Source organism: Blennius ocellaris (genome assembly GCF_963422515.1).
Source record: "Blennius ocellaris genome assembly, chromosome: 10".
Classification (NCBI taxonomy): Eukaryota; Metazoa; Chordata; class Actinopteri; order Blenniiformes; family Blenniidae; genus Blennius; species Blennius ocellaris.
Window position 1 is genome coordinate 19,374,259 of NC_137659.1, and position 21,426 is coordinate 19,395,684.

The 21,426-nt window shown below is 43.3% G+C and overlaps 1 protein-coding gene across 1 annotated transcript in view; it reads left to right on the top strand.

Moving 5' to 3' along the window:
- LOC308135270 (receptor-type tyrosine-protein phosphatase S-like) overlaps positions 1 to 21,426 on the top strand; it is a 68,912-nt gene that overhangs the window by 17,758 nt on the left and 29,728 nt on the right. Inside the window, exons 3-6 of the mRNA XM_080503171.1 lie at positions 957 to 1,105; positions 2,360 to 2,501; positions 11,253 to 11,441; positions 18,765 to 18,875. Of these exons, the coding sequence (XP_080359297.1) occupies positions 957 to 1,105; positions 2,360 to 2,501; positions 11,253 to 11,441; positions 18,765 to 18,875 (591 nt within the window). The remainder of the gene's footprint in view (positions 1 to 956; positions 1,106 to 2,359; positions 2,502 to 11,252; positions 11,442 to 18,764; positions 18,876 to 21,426) is intronic.

Here is a 21,426-nt window from a genome sequence, read left to right on the forward strand (position 1 = left end):
GCGACGGGTGGATGCAGGAGGCTGGTTGACTGATCTGACTCAGTCACTGTGAAAAGTGTAGGTTCAGTACTGTTGTGGGCTCAATATCACACTTGGATATTGCTATTTTCTCGCACAGGGAAGCTGCAGTGCTTAAACGTCTCACTTCAGAAGCATTGTAACCAATGACATTATTCCACAAAGCAGGAAATGAACAAAAACCCATCAATCGTAGCAGTTTAGAGGATGGTTAGTACACTTTAAGTCGACACAGACGACTGACAGAGTGATAATAGGACAGAAATAGTAAACAATAAAAGAGAAAAAAAAAGTGTTTTTAAAACTGTGGATGAAAAATACCTCCAAGAAGACAAATAAACACGATAACAAGTTAAACATGAAAGCAGCAAGGTAAACCTGAAGTTAGAAAACACATAATACTGAATTTTTGATACATTTTGAAGGATTAAATAATAAATCTGTACATAAAATATAGATATACAGCTCCTATTCAGATTATTAGAATATGCATTTGCGAATCCCTTATAGTGTTATTTGTTAAAGACGCGGGATGACACTTCCGATATTTATACATTTAAGCCAATTAAATGCTGTGAATTTGTAGCCAACACTTCCCCTACCTGTGAAACGCTCATGTGTCATGACAGCTTATGCACTACAATGGCAGCTCGCCCCGGAGGAAGTGGAGGGAGCGACCGAGGAGGGGAGAGACAGAAGGATGTTCTTCTGAAGCACAGCCCTATATTTTATTTATGACCCACAGGAAGTCCTTCAGCTTGTCCTCTGGGTGATACTCAGGAAGTAAGCACAACACGCAGCCGTCGGGACACAAGTCGGCTTGACCAGCCTCTGACAGTGGAATGGGGTGTGGTCAACAGGGAGCTTGTTCCATGTCCAGGTGTCTTATTTTGACGTGTTCTCCGTTTATTTTCTCCTCTCCTTTTATTTTCTCGCAGCCTCTCCAAAGTTTACCAAGATTCCCACAGACCAGATCGGAGTGTCAGGGGGGGTGGCGTCATTCGTGTGCCAGGCCAACGGCAATCCCAAGCCCGCTGTCTACTGGAACAAGAAGGGCAAGAAGGTCAACTCCCAGCGTATCGAGGTGGTTGTCACAGTTCACAACTGAGCTGCTCCTCCTTAAAGTGCATGACAAATACAAATGTCAGTCGACAAAGATGTCTGATGATGGAAATGCTCGCTGTCGAAAAGACAAATAACATGCTGCGTTTAGATATGATTGATCTTTCGATCTGCATTTCAGATTTTCTAACCACATTTTTTTTTCTCTATATAAAAAGCTCAAATTTGATCAAGTACAGCGATCAAGCGCACTCTTATGCCTGTTTCTTAAACATGAGGGTTCATTGATGATTTGATTTCAACCAAGGATTAAAACTAGAGAGATCGGCTATCCTGAATCTGTGAAGCTTATCCAGATTTTAATTCACAACCTTTTTGTACTCATTTTATGTACTGTGCATATAAACTACACAACAAAACGCCCGTCTTTGCTTGGCATTATGTGGTGAATGTTTTCTCTTTGTCGGGCTGCAGTGGGTCTTTATCACTGAGAGGCTGCCTGAATGAAATAGTTAAAAATCACATACTAATTAATGAACTTTATGGCGAGTCATTGATGGTGGGCATAGATTGAAACATACTACGTCCTCCAGCTGCTGGTCTTCATGCCAAGATGAGCTAATTTACCCCCTGGCTTCAAAATCACTGTTTAAAAAAAAGAGAGCTATTAGCGTGATATCAATCTTCCCACCTCGAGCTCAGCAAGAAGCAAGCAGTCCCAAATTTCATTTTTGGGGGGAAATTATTCCTTGATAACATTATTATTCTGATGCACATTTCTTGCATTGGACACAGTGAATCTTAGAAATATGAACGACTTGATATATTATGATAGATGGTCTTGCTGTTGAAAATTCCAATCCTGCAGTGCAGGATAGTCCAGAGAATTATTATTTCCAGTAGCTCCATTGAGGCGCGATTGCATGTTAATGCAGTGATGTGACCTAATATTAGAATCACTGCATTTCAAGCAGGGGGCCCAGATCCAACCCTCCTCGTTGGTAAGTAAGTAAGTAAGTAAGTAAGTAAGTAAGACACAAACTTTCGCCAGGAAGGTGTCATGTTCTGTGCTTCTGTTTTAAATTTGACATTTCTAAACTGAAACCATTTTTTAATCAATGCTTGATAAATGAATATGCTTTCCTAATTGCTTTATTAATGCAGTTATTGCAAGCTACCCAGAAGTGTTGACATGCGACACAGTACTTTACTGCTCTATTAATAGGATTCGCCTGTTTACTCTGCTGTGACTAATATGTCTTGTTCTGTGGCTGTCCAGACTATAGAGTTTGATGAGGGTGCAGGTGCCGTGCTGAGGATCCAACCGCTCCGAGCACCCCGAGACGAGAACGTCTACGAGTGCGTGGCACGCAACAGCGAAGGCCAGGTGTCTGTCACTGCAAAGCTCTCAATTATCAGAGGTAATTCATAGAAACACACACACACACACGCCCGCTCCTCCTGGAATTTCAAAGTGTTTTCTTTATACTTTTGCACACCTGGCTTTAACCGTCATCCTCACTTCACTGAGCACTGAGATGTGACAATGAAGCGATGCCACACCCCGACGGCACAGCAGTCTGCAGTGAGCTGTTCTTTTTATAGGCCTTCTGAGTGCGACTGAGCGTGATCTGGCCACAGAGAGGGCCGGCTAGTTGCTTGCTAAGGGGTATTTCAGCTTCCCAGCTTCCTGTAATAACTGTGCTTCCTGGCCAGTGTCGGCGTGTTAATCTAATGTACACTGTCTCCTTGGAGGGAAACTTATCTAATGTGGCGCGCCAACATGTTATGAGCGAAAGTTGCAGCATGTGGCTGCTAGCTCGGGATCTGAGCGTTGGCCAACTGCCCGGTACTGCAGGAATGGATGGAGAAATAGAAAGATGGCTGCTCAGGCTGTTACGCCATGAAGGAAAACCAAGGGATTAGGCCTTGGTTTGGCAGACTGTGCTTTTTATTTATTTATTTATTTATTTTCCCACGAGTAATCAAAGTGTATAAAGGGGAAGAGAGAGGAAGAGGTCGGGGAGGTGTGGCGAAGTATGACCGAGGGTGAGGAGGTGGGACTAAGTTGAGTAACACAACAGGATGGCGTGAAACAGTGGAGATGAAATGGGAAGTCGAAGGAATTGAGGTTGGGGGACGGGATGGTGGTGAGAGGGTGGAGAGAGTAGGAGATGGATGGGGATTGTAGACTTGGCAGGGCTATGTGGTAAGCAGAAGGCTGGTAGCCTAGGGAATAGACTCCTGTCCATCTGTTACCCGGCCCATCATCTCTGCACACACAGCCCCAATCTAAAGCACATTACCACATAAACTACACCTTGAGGGCGAGCCTCCCTGTGTGTGTTCCTGGCTGTGTATACGCTCCGCTTGCTGAGATCTGTGTCGCGTGATGTCCCCGTCCCCTCTGTGACAATGCAATCATCAGTCTTTGACAACAGAATACAGGAGAATGGCGAGTGAAGCAATATTCAACCTGAAGCACCAATGGGATTTGAAGCTATTAGTGGCCATAATAGTTAAAATTTTCCCTGAATCATAAGCCACAGACGTGTCGCATACAGATAGAAACAGAGTCAATTATTCCACAAGTGTTTTTCCCCATGTTTCAGAGCGAGCAATAAAATCCATGCTGGCTGGATAATATAATTTTGTCTGCCGTCTGATATGGCCAAATTCTGTTCGCTGTTCTTTTAATTTATCTGGATGTGGGATAATATTATGGGAAATGGGCAAATCTGCTTTTATGCCAAATGGATTTTTTTGCCAATCATTTAGTTTTAGTTTTGTTTTTTTCAACTTCATTACTACTTTGATCAGAAAATAAACACATGTTGCTATCTGGTTATTGCAATATCTATAAAAAAAAAAAAAATCAAAATTTAATTTAGGCCTTAAAAAAGGTTGAGAATTTTTTTTATCTACCATGGAAAGAAGTGTATTTCATAGATCTGAGATAGTCCTAGAGGTTCCTCTAAAAGATTTCTAATCCAATTAAATTCTGGTAGACAGCAGGAGCAAGAGGGAAAGGGGAAGGTTTATAAGGCGGCAGTGAGAAATACTGTGATGTATTGAGGCAGTTGTATTGTTTAAAGGAGGCTGAGCTGAAAGAGCTGGAGGTAGCAGAGATGGAGATATTGAAACTTTCTTTTGGGAATAACCAGGATAGACAGGATTAAAAACAAACAGCAGTTTAGAGACAATACTGGAGATAGTTTGCTCTATGAAGAGATAGTAGATATATTGCCGGGGATGGCGCTGCCAGGTAGGAGAAGAGAAACGCCTCCGACAGAAATTGTGAGGGAGGAAATGGAGATGAGGGAGCAGGTAATAAGATGAAGGCAGATGGTTCATTGTGGCAATCCCTGGAGGGGCGCGACTGCAAGACCAAGAAGAAGGAAATGATCTCACGCCATTTAGATTTTTTTATTAACATGTGCTCGATTTCTGTCAGCTTTGTGTGACATAATAGCCCTAAATGCTGTATTTCATTACTTAAAATCCTGAGCAGCAGCAGTGCTATGAGCAAGCCATTCAGATTATTAAATCCGAGCTCTAACACGTGCAAAACACTTCATCATTGTATTAACAGCAATTTAAAGTGCTGTTTTTACAAAATATCTCTGATCCAGAACTGACCCAGAATCTCAAAGTGAGCTGATTCAAATAACTGCATGTTTCATTGCCCTCCTCCAAAGTGTAAACTTCAGCTCTTGCCAGCTTTTAATCTTTTGTTACTGACTCAAGCGTCTGAAGTTGGAAGTCATAGTTGAGTTGTCTACATTTTATGTAAGAAGACACACTTCTTTGGCTTTTTCATCAGGGGACAAGATGTTTTCCAACACAGCTGCTCATATTTTCTACTCTTAATTCCATCCCATCCGAGCCTTACAAGTGCTCCAGAAGCATACATCAAGAGAATTAAATGGACCTTAAGATTTGAGGGGGGGGGGGGGACCTTCACTCTGCACAAGTGGATACCCGAAAGATATGTTGCCAGTTTTCTTTTGCAATCTGCTGGATTCAGAGGGGTATAGCAGAATAGATGAAGCCATCTAAGAACACCGTTAAGTGCTCAGAACCCTGAAGAAACTGTGCTGGGGTCATTCTTTCAACAACTGCCTCATTGGAAGAAAAAAAAAAGGGCCACCACTGAAGTACAATGGAAGCTTTCCATTACTTGTCAAAACCCTTCTACCTCTCGACTGAAAAGTCTTTTCATCCCTTGATGTTTCGTCTCATCATTCTATATAATGGTTGACTGAGGCTAATAGCAGCGTTATAGAGTGTGAGGGCTTGTGGTTGGCCACAGGACATTTGCTGCTGCTCTATAGGCTTGCTAATGGACGGAGATGTGGCAGGTTATGGTTCAGGAGATATTTCTTTTTGTGCCTTCACCATCAGCATCACACATCACCCATCCCATTACTCTCTCCTCTCCTTCCTTTCTCCCCCCACTGAAACTTTCTGTGGGTTTGACTCCAGCAGCCTTTTTTTTTAGCCCAAAGCGAAATCCGTTTCTAATTTCTCCTCTTTTGTTTTATTCATTCTTTCATCTTCTTAGCTATCTATTCTGCCTGACCCTCACAGTCTATCCGGACTCTCCCTTTACTCCACTCATGCTCTGCTGTTCCACTCTGTCCTCTTCATAACCAAACTCTTTTTTTTTCTCCCTCTCTCTGGCCACTGCAGTCGTGGTGTTCTGCCTTCAGGAGACATGAATATCTGCAGTTCTGCATGTTTGAAAACCTCTGGTGGGCGAGAGATTTTCATCACTGCAGCACAGTATATCTCTGTTTGTGTGTGCACGACCTTCACAACTGTGTATGCGAGCGAATGCATGCACATGGATTTCTTCATTTAAGAACGTGTGCATGTGTGCATATATCTCTGTGTGTATGTCTGGCTTGTGCGGCATAATCCTGATTATGCTCACCTCCCAGTGTCCCATTTTAGGAGAAAGGGAGGAAAAGGGATGGGGGAGGAAGAGGGTGAGAGAGAGAGAAAGAGGAGGAGAGATGTTCTGCCACCACGGCAAACACCCTTCATATGAACAACAGAGTCAGATCAGTGATTCCCCCCCAGGCGTCTGCTGCATTGGCAGGCCGGCGGCTCAAGCAGCATTTCGGTCTGGAAACAACTGAGAGTATCAACTCAGCCTGCAAGAGGATTACACTCCTTGAGTTGAGAACAGGCTCTTTCATCACATATACTCCCTCATCTTCACTGTGTTTTATTTCCTCCTTCCTTTTTCCTTTTCTCGTGCAGTCTATTCTTTCTGATCGTTTGCATGTAGTAAATGCACAAGGGTTGTGTATAGGGGGGGGGGTCATTGTTTGTTAGGTGCTTAGTCTCTTCTGAAAAAGGTCTTGGGATGGCGAGGATGTGGATTTTCGGTGTGATTGATCCAAGATGCAAAGTCTGATTCGGCACTGTATTGTGCTCTATTATCATAAAGGTCTATTAGCATTTAAAGTGCTCCCCTTCCGCCCTCCTGCAGTCTATAGGAGTCAAAGCATTACAGCCTCTGAAGACTGCTGAGTGCTGGCAGATTAATCCTGAACCAGGCTCCCTGAGATCGGCTTTTATTCAAGCTTCTTTTATGCACATGGCCATTTCTCCCTGACATGAACTGAGATATGAATAGGCAACCTGTTTCTTAACCAGGGGAGAGGATTTTTCTGTTGAGACTATTTTGTGCGTTAGAGAGAGTGTGCCTCTTTGTCTGGACGGCTGCGCATGTGTGTGTTTGCGAGAGAGGGAAATACAAAGAGACACAAGGAGAGCGAGAGAGAGAGAGAGCGAGAGAGAGAGAGAAAACCTGGATTCGTGTTTGTTTGTTTGTTTGTTTGTGTCATATGCATTATGTGTTTGACTCTTTGGGTGTGTATGTGTGTTACCGCACTACTGCAGTATGTGTGTGTATGCATGCAGAGACACACAAATTGCATATTTGCCCAGATCTGGTTGGCTCCACTGACTGGTTTTGGGCACAAGGCCTGATTGCCCTTCTGCAAACACAACCAGGCCAAAATGTACGCTACCAACCTCTTGATACACACAAACACACACAAACAAAAAGCTCCGGGGAACAATGCTGCTCGGCCTTTGCCAATGTTCCCCCAAACACTGTTGACACACACTGTGTTTATATACACATGGTGCATTTTTCCATAGGCTGTCTTATCAATTGAACCAGGAGATGAAAAATAAGCACTACTTTTGTGCAGCAGTGTTTGCATTTGATAAATGATTCATTTGGGGGGAAGTGTGATCAAGGCCATGTCCGCAGTATCTATTTCAAGCGGTCGCTGACTCATCCAGGAGTCAGGCTGAATACCTGTAGCTTCCCATTCTGCTCTCCAGTGAACTTCCCTTCAGTGTCCAGTGCAACTATCCTTCGGCTGGCTTATCTGCATCAACGAGGCATAGAACAAATCTGCTCTGATGTTGGTGCACTGCATTTGTGTCCATTTGCTTGTTTAGACACTATTCTATTCTATTCTATTCTATTCTATTGAAAAATCTGAGTCATAATACAAGTACATATTTTGGAGAGTGAGAGGATGCTGGAGTACACAAAGAAAAAGGTTCTCTCTCTGTGCCAGCACAGACACAGCAAACTTCACACAGAACCGAACTGAGGTATTCTTACGGTGAGGCGACAGGGCGAACCACTTTATCACCGTAGCACTCCTTCTCCACTCATTTCGGTTGAAATCAGTCGGGGCGACGGGGTGGTGCGCATCCATCCATCTTCTCTATAGAGTTTTAAACAATAAAGAGTTGTTAGGGGGGATGGAGCCGATGCCACCTGACTCCGGGTGAAGGCAGGGAACATCCAGGAGGTCGCAAGACCATCAGAGAGCAAAAACAGAGGGAGAGACAGTCACACACTCACATTCACACGTCCAGGCAGGTTAGAGTCATCACTTAGCCTCAAATGGTTATTTTGGCCTCTCTGTCTGTCTGTCTGTCCATCTATCTATCTATCTGTCTGATTAATTCAAGGTCTACCCTCACTTTGCAACATTAATCATACCTGACTGGACTACAGACCGGACCCCTGACAGACACACACACACATACACGCAGGCACATATGCACATGCCCGGAGCTCCGCACAGTGACGTGCTCTAATTAACAGCCAGAGAGTCCATGTAGTGGAAGCCAGCGGAGTGATAAAAAGACCATCTGAACCCTCTCAGGAGAGGAGTGGGATCGGAGGAGGGTAGAGGGGAGCAGATGTAGGCCCAGCATATTCCCCGCCTCGGGGGAGCTCACCTCCTGACCTGCCCATCGATCTCGCTCCTCTCCTTCCTTTCTTTCCCTCCGCTTCATCAATGGTCATACCGCCGGTCTCCATTCAGGTGGATCATTAGCATTGATCAGTCAGCTGATGGTTTGGGGGGGGAGGGGGGATGGGGCATACAGGCGGAGGTGAGAAAAGGGGGGACAGCATCGTCTTCTCCTTCCACTTTGGTTTCCATTTTCCGACATGACACTAAAATGGTTGCACGAGGCCTGATCGCGGCGCCATCATCATGAGGCTTTCCTCCGAGATTTGACTCCTCTTATGCCTTTTTATAGCATTTCTTGTCTGCGCCGTCTTCCCCTCAGCCACTGCATCAGCAACAGCTTGACATTCCTATCTGATGGGGTCTCTCCTCTGCTGATGACTGTGGAAACAGAGAAAGCGAGCAATAGATCCTATCTCCACTCAGCCCTCTCATCCCCATTGCGGAGTGTGTGGGAACAGATGGTATGTGTCTGTCATGTGGTTAGGTAGCAGGGGGCCCGGAGGAGGCAAGGAGCGGAGGAAAAACACACAGACAGTTGACGTGGCCACAGTCCACGTCTCGGACTGTGTTCAGCTCCAGATTTTTCTGTGATACTGCAAAGCTTTCAGTCGGTTTTGTTGTGCCTGACAATCAAGAGGTTTGATTTATTATTCAAACAAATTGACATCTTGGTAGCTGCTTCACAGCTCTCGGGAGGTGGAATACATAATTGTACTTCCAGGTATGGAGGAGGTGTTTGTGTGTATGTGTGTGTGAGTGTGTGTGAGAGAGAGAGAGAGAGAGAGAGAGGCAGAGAGAGTGAGGCAGAGAGAGAGAGGCAGAGAGAGAGGCAGAGAGGCAGAGAGAGGCAGACTGGTTAAAAGGGTTCTGCGAGAAGGAAGCAGGAGGCCTGATGGATGCTTACGCGTCTGACCATCTGGACTGTTGTCACCGAGATTCCTAATCCCATTCACCACGGAAAGTGTGCGCAAAAGTGTGTGTGTGTGTGTGTCTGCGCTAGAAAGCAACTGCTTTTCTGTGCACGCGCCCTCTTTTTCCTGGATGTGTGTCGACGTGCGACACAACATTATTCCACACTTCACACAGAATCTGTGAGGATGCTAATTAGAACATAACTATAGAAGCAAATATGTACAAACACGAGAAAGACACACACACACACACACACACACTTACCCCCCCCCCCCTCTCCAAAAAAAACAAAACATAATCAGACATATCCAGACGCATGCAGACACATCCCAGATCGGCCTCTCTAATCGCTGGTACATTTTAACAATTACTGCTAACAAGTCCTTATTACCCCCAGTGCCCTGCCCCTCCTCTTGATCTCGGCTTCTAATTGCTGCTGCTGTTTCGGAGCAGCTCTCTGCATAGTTATTAGACAAGTATCATTACAATCACATAGCACAGAGCCACACCTTTGGAAACTCACATGTCATACCCTCTGTTGCCAAACACCTGTGTTTCTCGGTAAGAAATATAACCGCAAATGTGTCTCTGTGTGCATGAGTCGGCACTTAAGTAACTCCTGCTGACAGGGCGGTATGTTTATACTCTGCTGGAAACGACCTGTCAAGCACACACAAAAACATAGCTGTGCTTGAGCCCGCCCGATATATCACCTAATAACTGGCTAGCAGTGGGAATGAGGCTTAGTTCATGAAAGCAATAGTGGCACCGCCGTCTTTGCACAGTATCGCCACATTCACAGGTTTGCAGATGTTAATGGGGGGAACAGTTGCTCTCACATCACTGCGTGTGTGAGCAAGTCTTCGGTCTCTCCAGAGAAGAAGTGAAGTGGGGATTGAATGAATGGCAGGCCTGACTGTGTCTGTGTGCAGGCAGATAAACCAGTATGTTGTTTTCAGAGCGGCTGCAGCACTACATGTTCATTTATTCATCACTGTTCCTGCTGGATTTGCCCCAAAATAAAATACAGATGTCATTGTCAGTTTACCTGAATAATGTAAATATATAACTTTGTCCTGTAGTTTCTTAGTAGCTTTGTCTCATATTCAACGTACGATTAATATTAGTTCAGTCATTTATTTCCTTCCAGTAAAATTCCAAACTATTTCTTTGTTGGTTGGATTAAATAATTTTTGTTTCCTTTTACTTCTCAGATCACACATTTTATGAGGATCTTTAGTAAAACGATACATGTAGTTAAATACAATGTTATTTGTAAACTAGCACCACTTGCCAGTAAATATCCCATCATAGTGCTTTTTATAGTGAAACCTGAAAGGTGAATTTTCTGTTTGTAGTACACAAAACACATGAATGAGTACATTAACGCAAATGGGCACATCTTTTTAATGTCCCACTATAATGACTTTTCCAATAGTTTTGTTGTTGTTGTTTTTTCAGTGGGATTACACTGCTCTGTGCAATACAATGCGGCATTCATCTCGACAAAAATAATGGACTTGTATTGTGTTTTCAGAGGACAACTAACAGACTGAGCTGAATTCATCACAGAGACACATGAAAGAGTCGACTGCCACTTTATATAATAATGTAAACATTTTGAACCGCATGGGTAAAACAATTTCCTTTTGAAGAGGCACTGGCCAATTTACAATAAGCAGGTCATTTGAACATGAATGAAATGTTTTGGAGGAGTTGCCATTTGCAGACCTGTAGTAGAGATTTGAGAATCCATGAAGCTGTTGTGACCATACAGATTTGCTGATGACTTAAAAAACGGGCTCCGTCGAATGACAAATAAACTGTATTTAAAAGAGAAAATGATTACAATAAAAGGTTTAAAAATTAACCTCAGCTCCTGCACACAGAAATGTCCCCCACAAAATCCACCCAGACGTGAGACCTCCTTGCTGATACACCAAAATGCTCATCTTTCAGAGGACCTGCTGCCATTCGGCTTCCCCAGCATCGACATGGGTCCCCAGCTGAAGGTGGTGGAGCGGACGAGGACGGCCACGATGCTGTGCGCTGCCAGCGGCATCCCGGACCCAGAGATCTCCTGGTTCAAAGACTTCCTGCCCGTGGACCCCGGCACCAGCCAGGGTCGCATCAAACAGCTCCGATCAGGTGAGATGGATGACTTTTATGTCAGTTTTTGTTGCCCCCCCCCCCCCCCCCCTTGTTTGTCATCAACCAAACAAATAGTGCCTCTAAAGCTTAGCATTGCTATCAGGTAAATCCCAGTTGCTCTAAATTTGGTGATTATCATGTTTTAATTATGATTGAGGGATTACATGCTGCTCTCTGAGTTTATCTACATCCTTTGGGGGTGTAAAACCTTTTTAAAGCCAATTTCATTAAAAGGATAATTGTGCCATACATAAGCCAAGAAAAAAAAAAGGCTGTTCTGTTAGCATTTGGGAGAAAAGATTACCAAAAGATGTCACTTTAAAGACAAAACTCTCTCGTGAGCATCAGAAAAACATTACAGCTTGCAGCGAAAAGGAACTTTTGCTGTCATGTGCACTTTTTAGAAGTAGGTTAAAAAAAAAAAAAAAAAACAACATATATATATATATATATATATATCATACAATTGGAAAATAAATCCACTTTGAAATATGTGCCTAATATAATAATCAATCTGCCCCAAACAGCAATGATTCTTCTTTTCTGAGTTCTGAAAATCAATAGATGCAGAAATATGTTTCTTCACACTAGCGATTTAACTGATGTGCCTCTTATCTGGACCCGCCCAGCCTGAAATGAGCTTTGCTTTTTTTAAATGTGGAGATAGAAATTAAAAAAAAAAAAAAAAAGTTGGGGAGGCTTTTCTTATTGTTTGAGAGGGAGAGAGAGAACCGTGCAGACAGATCGAGGGATGAGTACAGAGGAATCACATCTTGCGCTTAAGACAGTTTGTTCAGCTTTGTTTATGCTCTTCTGTATAGATGATACAGTGTCTCCTCGAGTAGGCAGACACGTTCTTTTTGGGGGGGGTTTTTGTTTTTTTTTCCTCAGCCATTCTCTATCAGCCATCCTCACGGGGAATGAAAGTGATGGTGAGGCAAAACCATTTTGTTGTTGTTGTTTCATCTATATTCTCTGCGCTCCTTCGTCCTGCCGGCTCTGATATCTTCCTGCTGTCAGCCAATACCCTTCACTGATCACTACAGTGCCCTCCGTCAACTCTGCCGGGATCTCCGCCCTGCGGAATTCTCCAAAAACCGTGTTTGGATAAATGCACGGCGCTCCCAAATTTATCATCGTAAAGTAATGGCTATTGTTTGTAATGTGACTTTGACAAGAGCCAAACGTCAAACGCTCGTGATAAGTGTGGCTGGGGCGTACGTACTCTATTTCTGATAGCAAGTGGGGCTGAAATAGCAGGAATGGGAGTTTTTCTGAATGCAGCAAACAGCAGGACAAAGCCATAAACATTTGTCCATACTCTGATAGCATCCGGGGCCAGTGCCAGCGCATTGGGGCAACAACCACGCAGTGGCAGCTCTCCTGAAAAATACTACAACCGTTCTCTCAAGGTGCCGATCTCTTTCGCCTCGGAAATATGCTGCAATTCAAAGTCTTTTTTTTTTTCTCGTAAACGACTCGCTGCTTGAGCTGGTGATGTTTGCAGCTGATTTTGGAGCAGAAAAACACAGTTTAATCAATTCCTTACAGTTAGGCTGTTGTGTATGTTTGATTTTTTTGTTGTTGTTGTTTTGTTTTTTTTTTGCTCATTTGTATTCTTCAAACGCATCGTGTTGCTCGTACTACAGCTCTGTGCACTCTTCTTCGACATGGTGAAAATTACAGTGCTTGACAAGCCTGCTGTTTGCAGGTGGTGTAGCTGTGGCCTTCCTTTAGCTCCTAGACCGGTTCTTAAGTATAACTTCCAGGTTCTTGCTGATGTGTACAAATTGATGCTTGCTGCAATAATATAGACTGTACTATCCCAGTGGGATAATTGCCTCTGTGACAAACAGTCTGCTGAGTGTCTGTGGGCGGAGGAACAGCTTTCCGCCTATTAGATATAATAACAAAACCCCTAGTGTTTAAATAAATGGAAAAATATATATTTTTTAAATACCATGCTTATTAGAAAAGTTTATTTCTTATTTTTTTAATTTAAATTAATTGTGATGGAATATTTTTTTTCTCGTCAATCTGAAAGTTGTGAAAAAATAAGCAAGTTGCAGCATGTTTTCGACGTGAAGTAATAGACTTGAAGGCGAGTTATCGTGGCGACTTTCGCTCGGCCAGCCCTGAGATGTGTTTGGTTCTTTGCGCCGTGTCACACGGACGTGACACTGATTCACCGTTACAGTATGTTAAACCACATATCACATCAATGAAACAGTAGCAAGACAAATGGCTCAGCGCGATCCACCGCAGGCTTTAATGGGATTTAAAATCACCAAAGCCATCACTAACCTGAACAATAAAGCGCGCCGTATAATGAACCGAACACTGGTGAAATGAGTTGGAGGGAATCAATTACACCTGAGCTGGGCACAGAGTCGCACTGAAATGTGTTATGGATGAAACACTCCTTTAAGATCTGTTTCGTGGAGGCACCTTCCGAGCAATGCCTCTGATTTAGTGGACGGCTGCCAGCTCTCATTGGACCTCGGCCAGGAATCTGTTTTGGACTCAAAGTTGTTGTTTTCCCTCCTGTATCTGCTTTTCCTTCTCAGTTGGATTTAAGAAATACTTCTATACCCCAATTGGGTCAGTGTGAAAAATGATATAGACAAAGATTGTGCTGAAATCTCTCAAAAGGAGGACTCTGAGCCGTTTCACAGCCCATAAGCATCCATCATCGGTTGGGGCTTCCCACCACAGGTAACCGTCCATGGTGTCCACTGACAGTCGTGAGCGCTGTGTTTGCACATGGCAAACCTGCACACACACACACACACTCCAACCTTTCCTGGGGATGGAAACATATGGTGCAGGATAAAGCTGAACTTTTCCTGACATCTTTACACTTCAACAAGGCATCAATCTATTTTTCCTCCATGCCATCTGGTGCACTAGTTTAAATCTGCGTGAGGAGAGCCACGACAAGATTCTCTGTCTATTTCTGACATTTGGGATGGAGATCCGGTGAGTTTACCTAAGCGCCGAGCAGCCTTCGTAGGACCACGGTCTGACAGATGGCCTCCAATATGGACACAGAGCAGTTGATGCTGCGTAATGGATGGACCTGTCTTTGCTTAAAACTGTGATCAGATCAAAGGTCGTGGTATTTGTCACGGCTTCGCTACACAAACAGGGATTTTCTTTCCCGAAAATTTAAGACAATATTTCTCAGTACGGGCAGCACCGGAAAATGTGTTATCTTCCCTTACTAAAGATGGATTTTGGAAGCAGGATTGACCCCAAATGTTAATTTGTTCATGATCAAATCATATAGTTTACATTTATTTATTTATTTATTTAGTTAGTTAGTTAGTTAGTTATTTATGTGTGGTGCTGTTTGTTTTTGTGGCCCGTAAGCTCCGCGTTTCAGAACAGATTTAAAGGAATTTGGTGAAAAGTCGGTAGGTTTGCCAAAAAGCATTTGTTTAGTTTGTAGTTGATATTTTCACTGAGGGGGATATTAAGAAATCTTATTTATAGATCATGTTCTCAGAACGACAGAAAATGTGGATTTAGCCTGTCGCGCAGATGAATCCACGAAATAAAGTGACGTGCAGGGTGGCAAGGATATTTTTGCTGTTCGCCACATTGCATAACTGTGGATTAATTAAGAAGCACGGGGGGGAAAAACATGAGAAATTGGTTGCTTTGATGCACATTTTCTTCATACAATCTTTATCCATTTCATCTAATCTTTACTGATTCATTCTTTTTGCCAAATGTGATTGCTTCAGTTCAGTAATTTGTTTATTTAAAAGTGAAGGTGTTTAAACCAAGGAACCTTGTGTGTGCAGCATCCATGTCCCTTACCCCGCGACAATTGACTGGTCAAACCGAGAAAAACACAATTCAGAGCTATAACATCATAAATTATCCTCAACTGTGTGTTTTTGGACTTTGACAGGAAACTGGAGGCAGAACATGCAAATTCTACACAGAAATGCTCCCAATGCAACCAGATCCTAGGCTGTGATCCCTCGAGTTCTTTTGATATTGTATTAAGTCAATCTGATGCTTTCAAAAGAGGAATCAGGAGAGATTGTTGGTATTGTCTCACCTGCAGTGAAATGAGTGCCTGGTGGGAGGTTTGGAGTCCAGGTGATCTGTTTGACCTGAATGTTCCTGCAGAGCTCTCGGTCTGCCGGTATCTGTTGTCATCTGATCAGCTGAGCCTCGGCCCGGTAGACATAATACACCATCCGCGATTTCACAGCAGCTCATTTTACTTAAGCCACAATCTCGTTCTGGGCCTGTCAGCAGCTCCCAGACGGACTAACAAACTGCTACCTCCTCTCCTCTCTCCCTCTTTTCTTTGGGGTTGTGTTTTTTCACATTCTCGTTTCACAGATTTTGGGGCTTTTTGGCCTGTGTTTCTAAACCAACTGTCGTTTCATTGGTTCTTCCAGTCCTCTGTCTAACCGGTGTGTTTAGGCGTGTGGTTGCTGACCTTTCTACGTGTATAAAGACTGAACACCTGTCTTTGTCCTTGTGTGTGCGAGACATGTTTTGCATAAAAAAAGATTTCATTTTCCAATTTCAAATTTGCGCTGATGGTTAGCCGTACGAGTTTCTTCCAGCTGTCAGATGAGTTCTTGCTTGCAGAGCTCCACCTGTCCAGTCCCACCTCTCCTCCACTCCGTCTTCCCCTCGCTTCTGCTTCTGCTTCTGCCTCTTTCACTTTGTAGTGAAGAGACTAGGCATGCAGAACAGTTAATTTCTTACTGTTTATTTCCCAACTCTGTCCTGCACCACGGGGAAATGAGAGATGGAATATAGGGAGGAGGAGGAGAGGGGGGGGGGGGGGGGCTGGAGCTGCTTTCCTTTCATGTAACTGTGGAAGACAGAAGCAAACGGATGACAGCTTCAGCTCGCTGCACCTCGGCTCAGCAAACACACTCTGCTTTAAACCTCTAAAGACCGTGCTGTTTAAGCTTCTTCATTTTCTGATCAGTGTTTGTGTGTGTGTGTGTGTGTATGTGTATGTGTATGTGTATGTGTATGTGTATGTGTATGTGTATGTGTGTGTGAGTGTTATTTTCCAAAATGCGCACGCATTCACAGGCCCAAAACGTGTCAGAAATGTTATTTTAAATTCAAACAATACACAAAGCACTGTCATCCACTCCACTAATTCTTGACAGGTGTATTTACAAGCAACACAAACACTAAAAATGTGTTTTCCTTTATGATCTCTGTTAGAGATTATAAAAAACTTATAGCCACATCTCTTTCACTCCTATTGTTCTACACTGTAAAATATTAAAGGCTATTAAACGTGCTGCTAATGTGTCCATTCTCACTTGAGTTTTGAGCACTGTTATAAAAATACGATGGCACAATTTTCTCATATTTTATCAAGAATTCCAGAAAGGTGAAGTGGAGCATTCATGTCAAGTCACTTGATTGATTAATAAAGGTTCAACCATTTTGCTGAATCTAGTAATTAGTGCTCCTGAAAAAGACACTTCCCATTTTTTTTCTTGTAATAAAAAGACTTCATATTTACAGATGTTTTCTCTGGATTGTGTGTTATTTGCAAAGTGTACTTCAGAAATTTTGGACAAACCAAAATCTAACTCCATATAAGCTCATACCCAGCTGTTGTGAAGTTAAAGGAAGCACTATTAAATCAACTATAAACATTTTTCAGTTATTTCTTGAATTTAGTTATGTGACTCCAGATGATTGATTTTTGTTTTTTTCTTTCCATGCCTTTTTCCCCTCAGAATACATTACCATACCTATGCAGTAACTGTTGGACAAATGTATTATATTTCTATTAAAATAAGCATTTAGTATGATTATCTGCAAGTTAAAATGTAATTAAATTGATGAATGAACCTGAGCTAGAATTGCATGAGCTGTGATGGTTGCAGACTGGGTAAAAAGATCATTAATCTTAAAGTTAAAGCCTTTAACAACAGACTTCTGCAAATCCTATTTTAATGAGAAAAACTCAAGAAAGTTCTAAAATTACTACTTTGCGATAATGTGTGAGTTTTATTTTAAATGGATGACAAATGACAGCCTCAGTTTACTACAATTCAAAGGTACTTTAATTTCAATGTGTTTTGTCTGGACTGGTGGCGAAGTTGCTATGATTACTTTGTATTGGCCCATTCGCATGCTGATCACAGTGCTCATGAGGTTTTTTAGGGGGGGGGTTGTTTACATTTCAAACATAAGTCTTTTATTTGTCATTTTTCATAATTACATAGTAGAAAATAAATCTAGTCGTCTCTTGTTTGCATCTCTATGCATGGAAATACTGTGTACAGACAAGTCATACCAGAGCCTTAATTTCTCAGCATTTTTCTTAAAGAAGGTGTTGTTTATTATCCTCCCAGGTCTGACACAAAAATAGTGCTTCGTATGACACACTGAGACTCTCCATGTTGGTGCTCATAAGTGTGTAGATACCCCTCCCTCAATACGTGTGTGCACCGTGTGTCTTAAAAATGGTATCTTTTTCCGTCTTGTGCAATGCAGCAGAGAGTAATGCATGGTTTTGTGCTCCTTCCTCAGGCTCCATGTCAAAGTCAGTTTCAGATGAGATGAATGTGACAGAGCAGACTGAAAGAGCAAAAAAAAAAAAAAAAAAAAAAGAACATCTCTGCTGGTAATTCAAAAGGCCGTTAGCAAAAAAAAAAACAGCAGTAAGAATAGCTCCCTGTAAAATGAAAGAAACAAAAGGAACACCCGACGAGTGCCGTGTGTAATTATAGCACGTTTAGGGAGACGCTGTTTATCTCGGCGAGATCAGGGGTGGGAGGAGAAAAATAGACGAGGTAAAAGTGGTAAAGAGCGTGATTGTATTGTTGCCGTGGGGTAAAGCTGTGTAGGTGATGCCAAGATAGAAACACTCTGCTGCAGAAGAACTATCACTAGTTGTTAGAGATGCATGCAACGTGATGGCCCTTTAAGTGTCATCTAAGTTCATAAAAAGTCACTTCTGCTTGACTTCTAAACTTTCTGGAAGGAAATTCAGAATTTTGAATGTGTTTTGTTTTTTTTCACTTTTCATGAGAAAGAAGGGAGAAATGGTTTGGGAGAACAAAGAAATACGACTTCTGTTATATGGGATTTTTGCCCATTCAGACAGTTCCTCTGAAAGGTAACAACGAAGCTGCCTTTATTGGATGTTGAAGCAATAGACAAGGGGATACCCCAGGGTTGAACCATAACAAAAACAGACCAACAGGCCGATAACTGAGGCTGAAAACGAAAGGAGGAAAACCACAGCGGAAAACATTTCCTTCCCCTCCCAAACAAAATCCATACATCTTTCTCTTTTTATCCTTGCAGGAGCGCTGCAGATTGAGAACAGCGAGGAGACCGACCAAGGGAAGTATGAGTGTGTGGCCACCAACTCACAGGGCGTGCGCTACTCCTCTCCCGCAAACCTATACGTTCGAGGTAGGACCTGAACACACAACACACGTGCAAAAACTGCACACACATGCACAGACAAACACACAGGAATCACTACTGTTTAAGGTGCTCTTGGTATTTATTATAAGGCTTTCCCCATTGCTGTGCTCTTAAACAAGTATTACTAACCCATCCATTGTCTATATTAAATGTTGAGCCTGTTTTTTGATATTTCTCACTACCACCACAAGTCTTCCTTAAACCTTGGTGCAAGCTCCCACAAGTACGAATCAGAACGAGACAATAAATCGGGCGGGAGATGCACCTCGGTTTAACTGCATGGAAACATCACTAATCTGTCAACGAAAACGGCTTCTGTACTAGAGGCAGATAAAGAAATAGGAGAATTTGATTTGACTTGAAGATTTGAGTGAATTGGAAGAAGCAAGTTGTCCTTTCGGCTTCACGGCGTTAAATTAAATGGCGACACTATGCACCGACACGATGGCTGCTTAACTGAGTCGAGCCTCGGGTGGGTGCTTGTGTTTCTCTGGCCTATGGCCGGAAGACCACGACCAATGTTCAGAGTTAAGTTGTAGTTTCTGTGTGACGTCGGATATCAGAGTGTATGCAGGTTGTTCGTATGTGTGTGCGTGTGTGTGTGTGTGTGTATGTGAGCATGGGTGTGTGTGTGTGTGTGAGGGTGTGAGAGGGTGTGTGTGGTGCAGGGGAGTGAGTGGCTTTGCGCTGGCCGTTTTTATTCTCTCTGTGTTTCCCCGTTCTCTCTCTTCCCCCCCCCCCCTCACGTCATTGTGTTCTGCATCAACCCCCTTCCATCCCTCAGAGCTTCGAGAAGGTTGGTGCGCTCTTTCTTTTCTTTTGTTACTCCTTTGTTTCAGAAAGGTTCACTTATTGAAACAGAGGGAAACAAAAAAGAAAAAAAAAATACTTTCAAAGAACATTGGGTGCAGATTTGTAGTGAAATGATGAAATTGTGTATCCAAAATGAAGAGAGTAAAGCTGCTTCCAAGATGAAGTTGTCTGCCTACGCAGCGGAGTGCAATGACTGCATTGTGAGGCCTTGTGTGCAGAACCCTTGGTATTGCCTTCACTCCCCGATCAATGTTTCCTGCATGGTATGATCTTGTTGTCATGGAGACCCAAGAATTGGAAGATTAAAAAGAGGCAATGTTTGCATGGAAGGAGCGAGAGAGAGAAAGAGAAAGGAGCACCGCTTGCATGTCTGTTGACTGACGGACTGACGCAAGAGCATGGCACCGTGTGTGTTCACGCCTATTGATATATGCTCGGATTTTGTGACGTTATTGAACTTGCTGTCCCGTCAAGTCTCGCTACTCTTTCGTTCTTCTTATCTATTTATTCATTTATTTATTTTGCCCCTTTTGCGTATCACCACTGTTTGCCATCGTGTCCCTGCTCCCCTGTCACCACATCTGCTCCAGCTCTGCACTTGTTTGCACTGAGTGGAAGTCTTGCACTTGGAGTCATGCTTGTACGCGCCCCTCCGCTCTGGAAGTGTATGTATGTCCGGTACGGTGGGAGACGTTGGCCGACCGGGCCGATTTCATGACACATCGTCAAGTTGGCGTCACGCGGTGGCTCAAGTCAACCGCGGACTTTCGAGTGCACCGCTTTGGCCATAACCACATTTCACATGGTGGAAGAAAACAACTTGTGCGTGTACTTGGACGTACAAAACATGCTTGATGCATTGTTATTGAAAACATCTCACAGCAAAGTGACACAGGAATTTAGTTTTGAGCCCGTGATAGCGCGCCTTTATGAGTATACACATTCTCAGTCTGATATGCTTCAATATATTCTAAAACAGGTGCATAGACCCCATTTTTATTTCTAAAATAAGTTTATACTTTAATCTTTTTTAGTGTCTTTGCGAATAATATGAATAATATTTCTTTTCAGATTATTCCATGAATACAACGCCACCATTATATCTGCAGACATAATGTCCCCGCCCCCCTCGGTTTTTAACCACTTTACTGTTCATCTCTCCACCAAATGCTCCAAAACAAGTGCAGTGACTCACATTTCGAGTTGAATCATATCCGGGTGCACGTTACAAACAGCGAGAAGGCGTTAATGACCCCCTCTCATTACGGCGGTTGATAAAGTCAGCGTCCTTGAGACAGGTGTGATGGCGCTGGGTAAATGTCAGCCGTATAGCATTGCTGGGATACAGTGGTAATCCTGATGGCTGCACCAAGGTCTCAGCAGCCCGTCGCCTCCAGACTCCCTGCAGAGGACAAGACTAATGATAGCTCTGCTAATAAAGATTGAGGCTCCTGGCTCCTATGAACTGTATAGAAAATGGAGGTGAATCATGCGGCCCGGCTCGATTAACTTTAAGCTCGAGGCTCTGCGAGCGCGTGAAGGATTATCCCTTGTTACGAGCCCACTTCATTGTGAAGCACCTGCGTCTCTGCTCTGGACTCGTCCGTCCTTTGTCCAGGGTCCCACCGATCATCTCCAGTCCTCACCTCCATCCTGTTCTTGACCAAGCTGCCAGATTTATAGCCACATGCTAAAACAATTGTATGTCATCTCTTCTATTGCT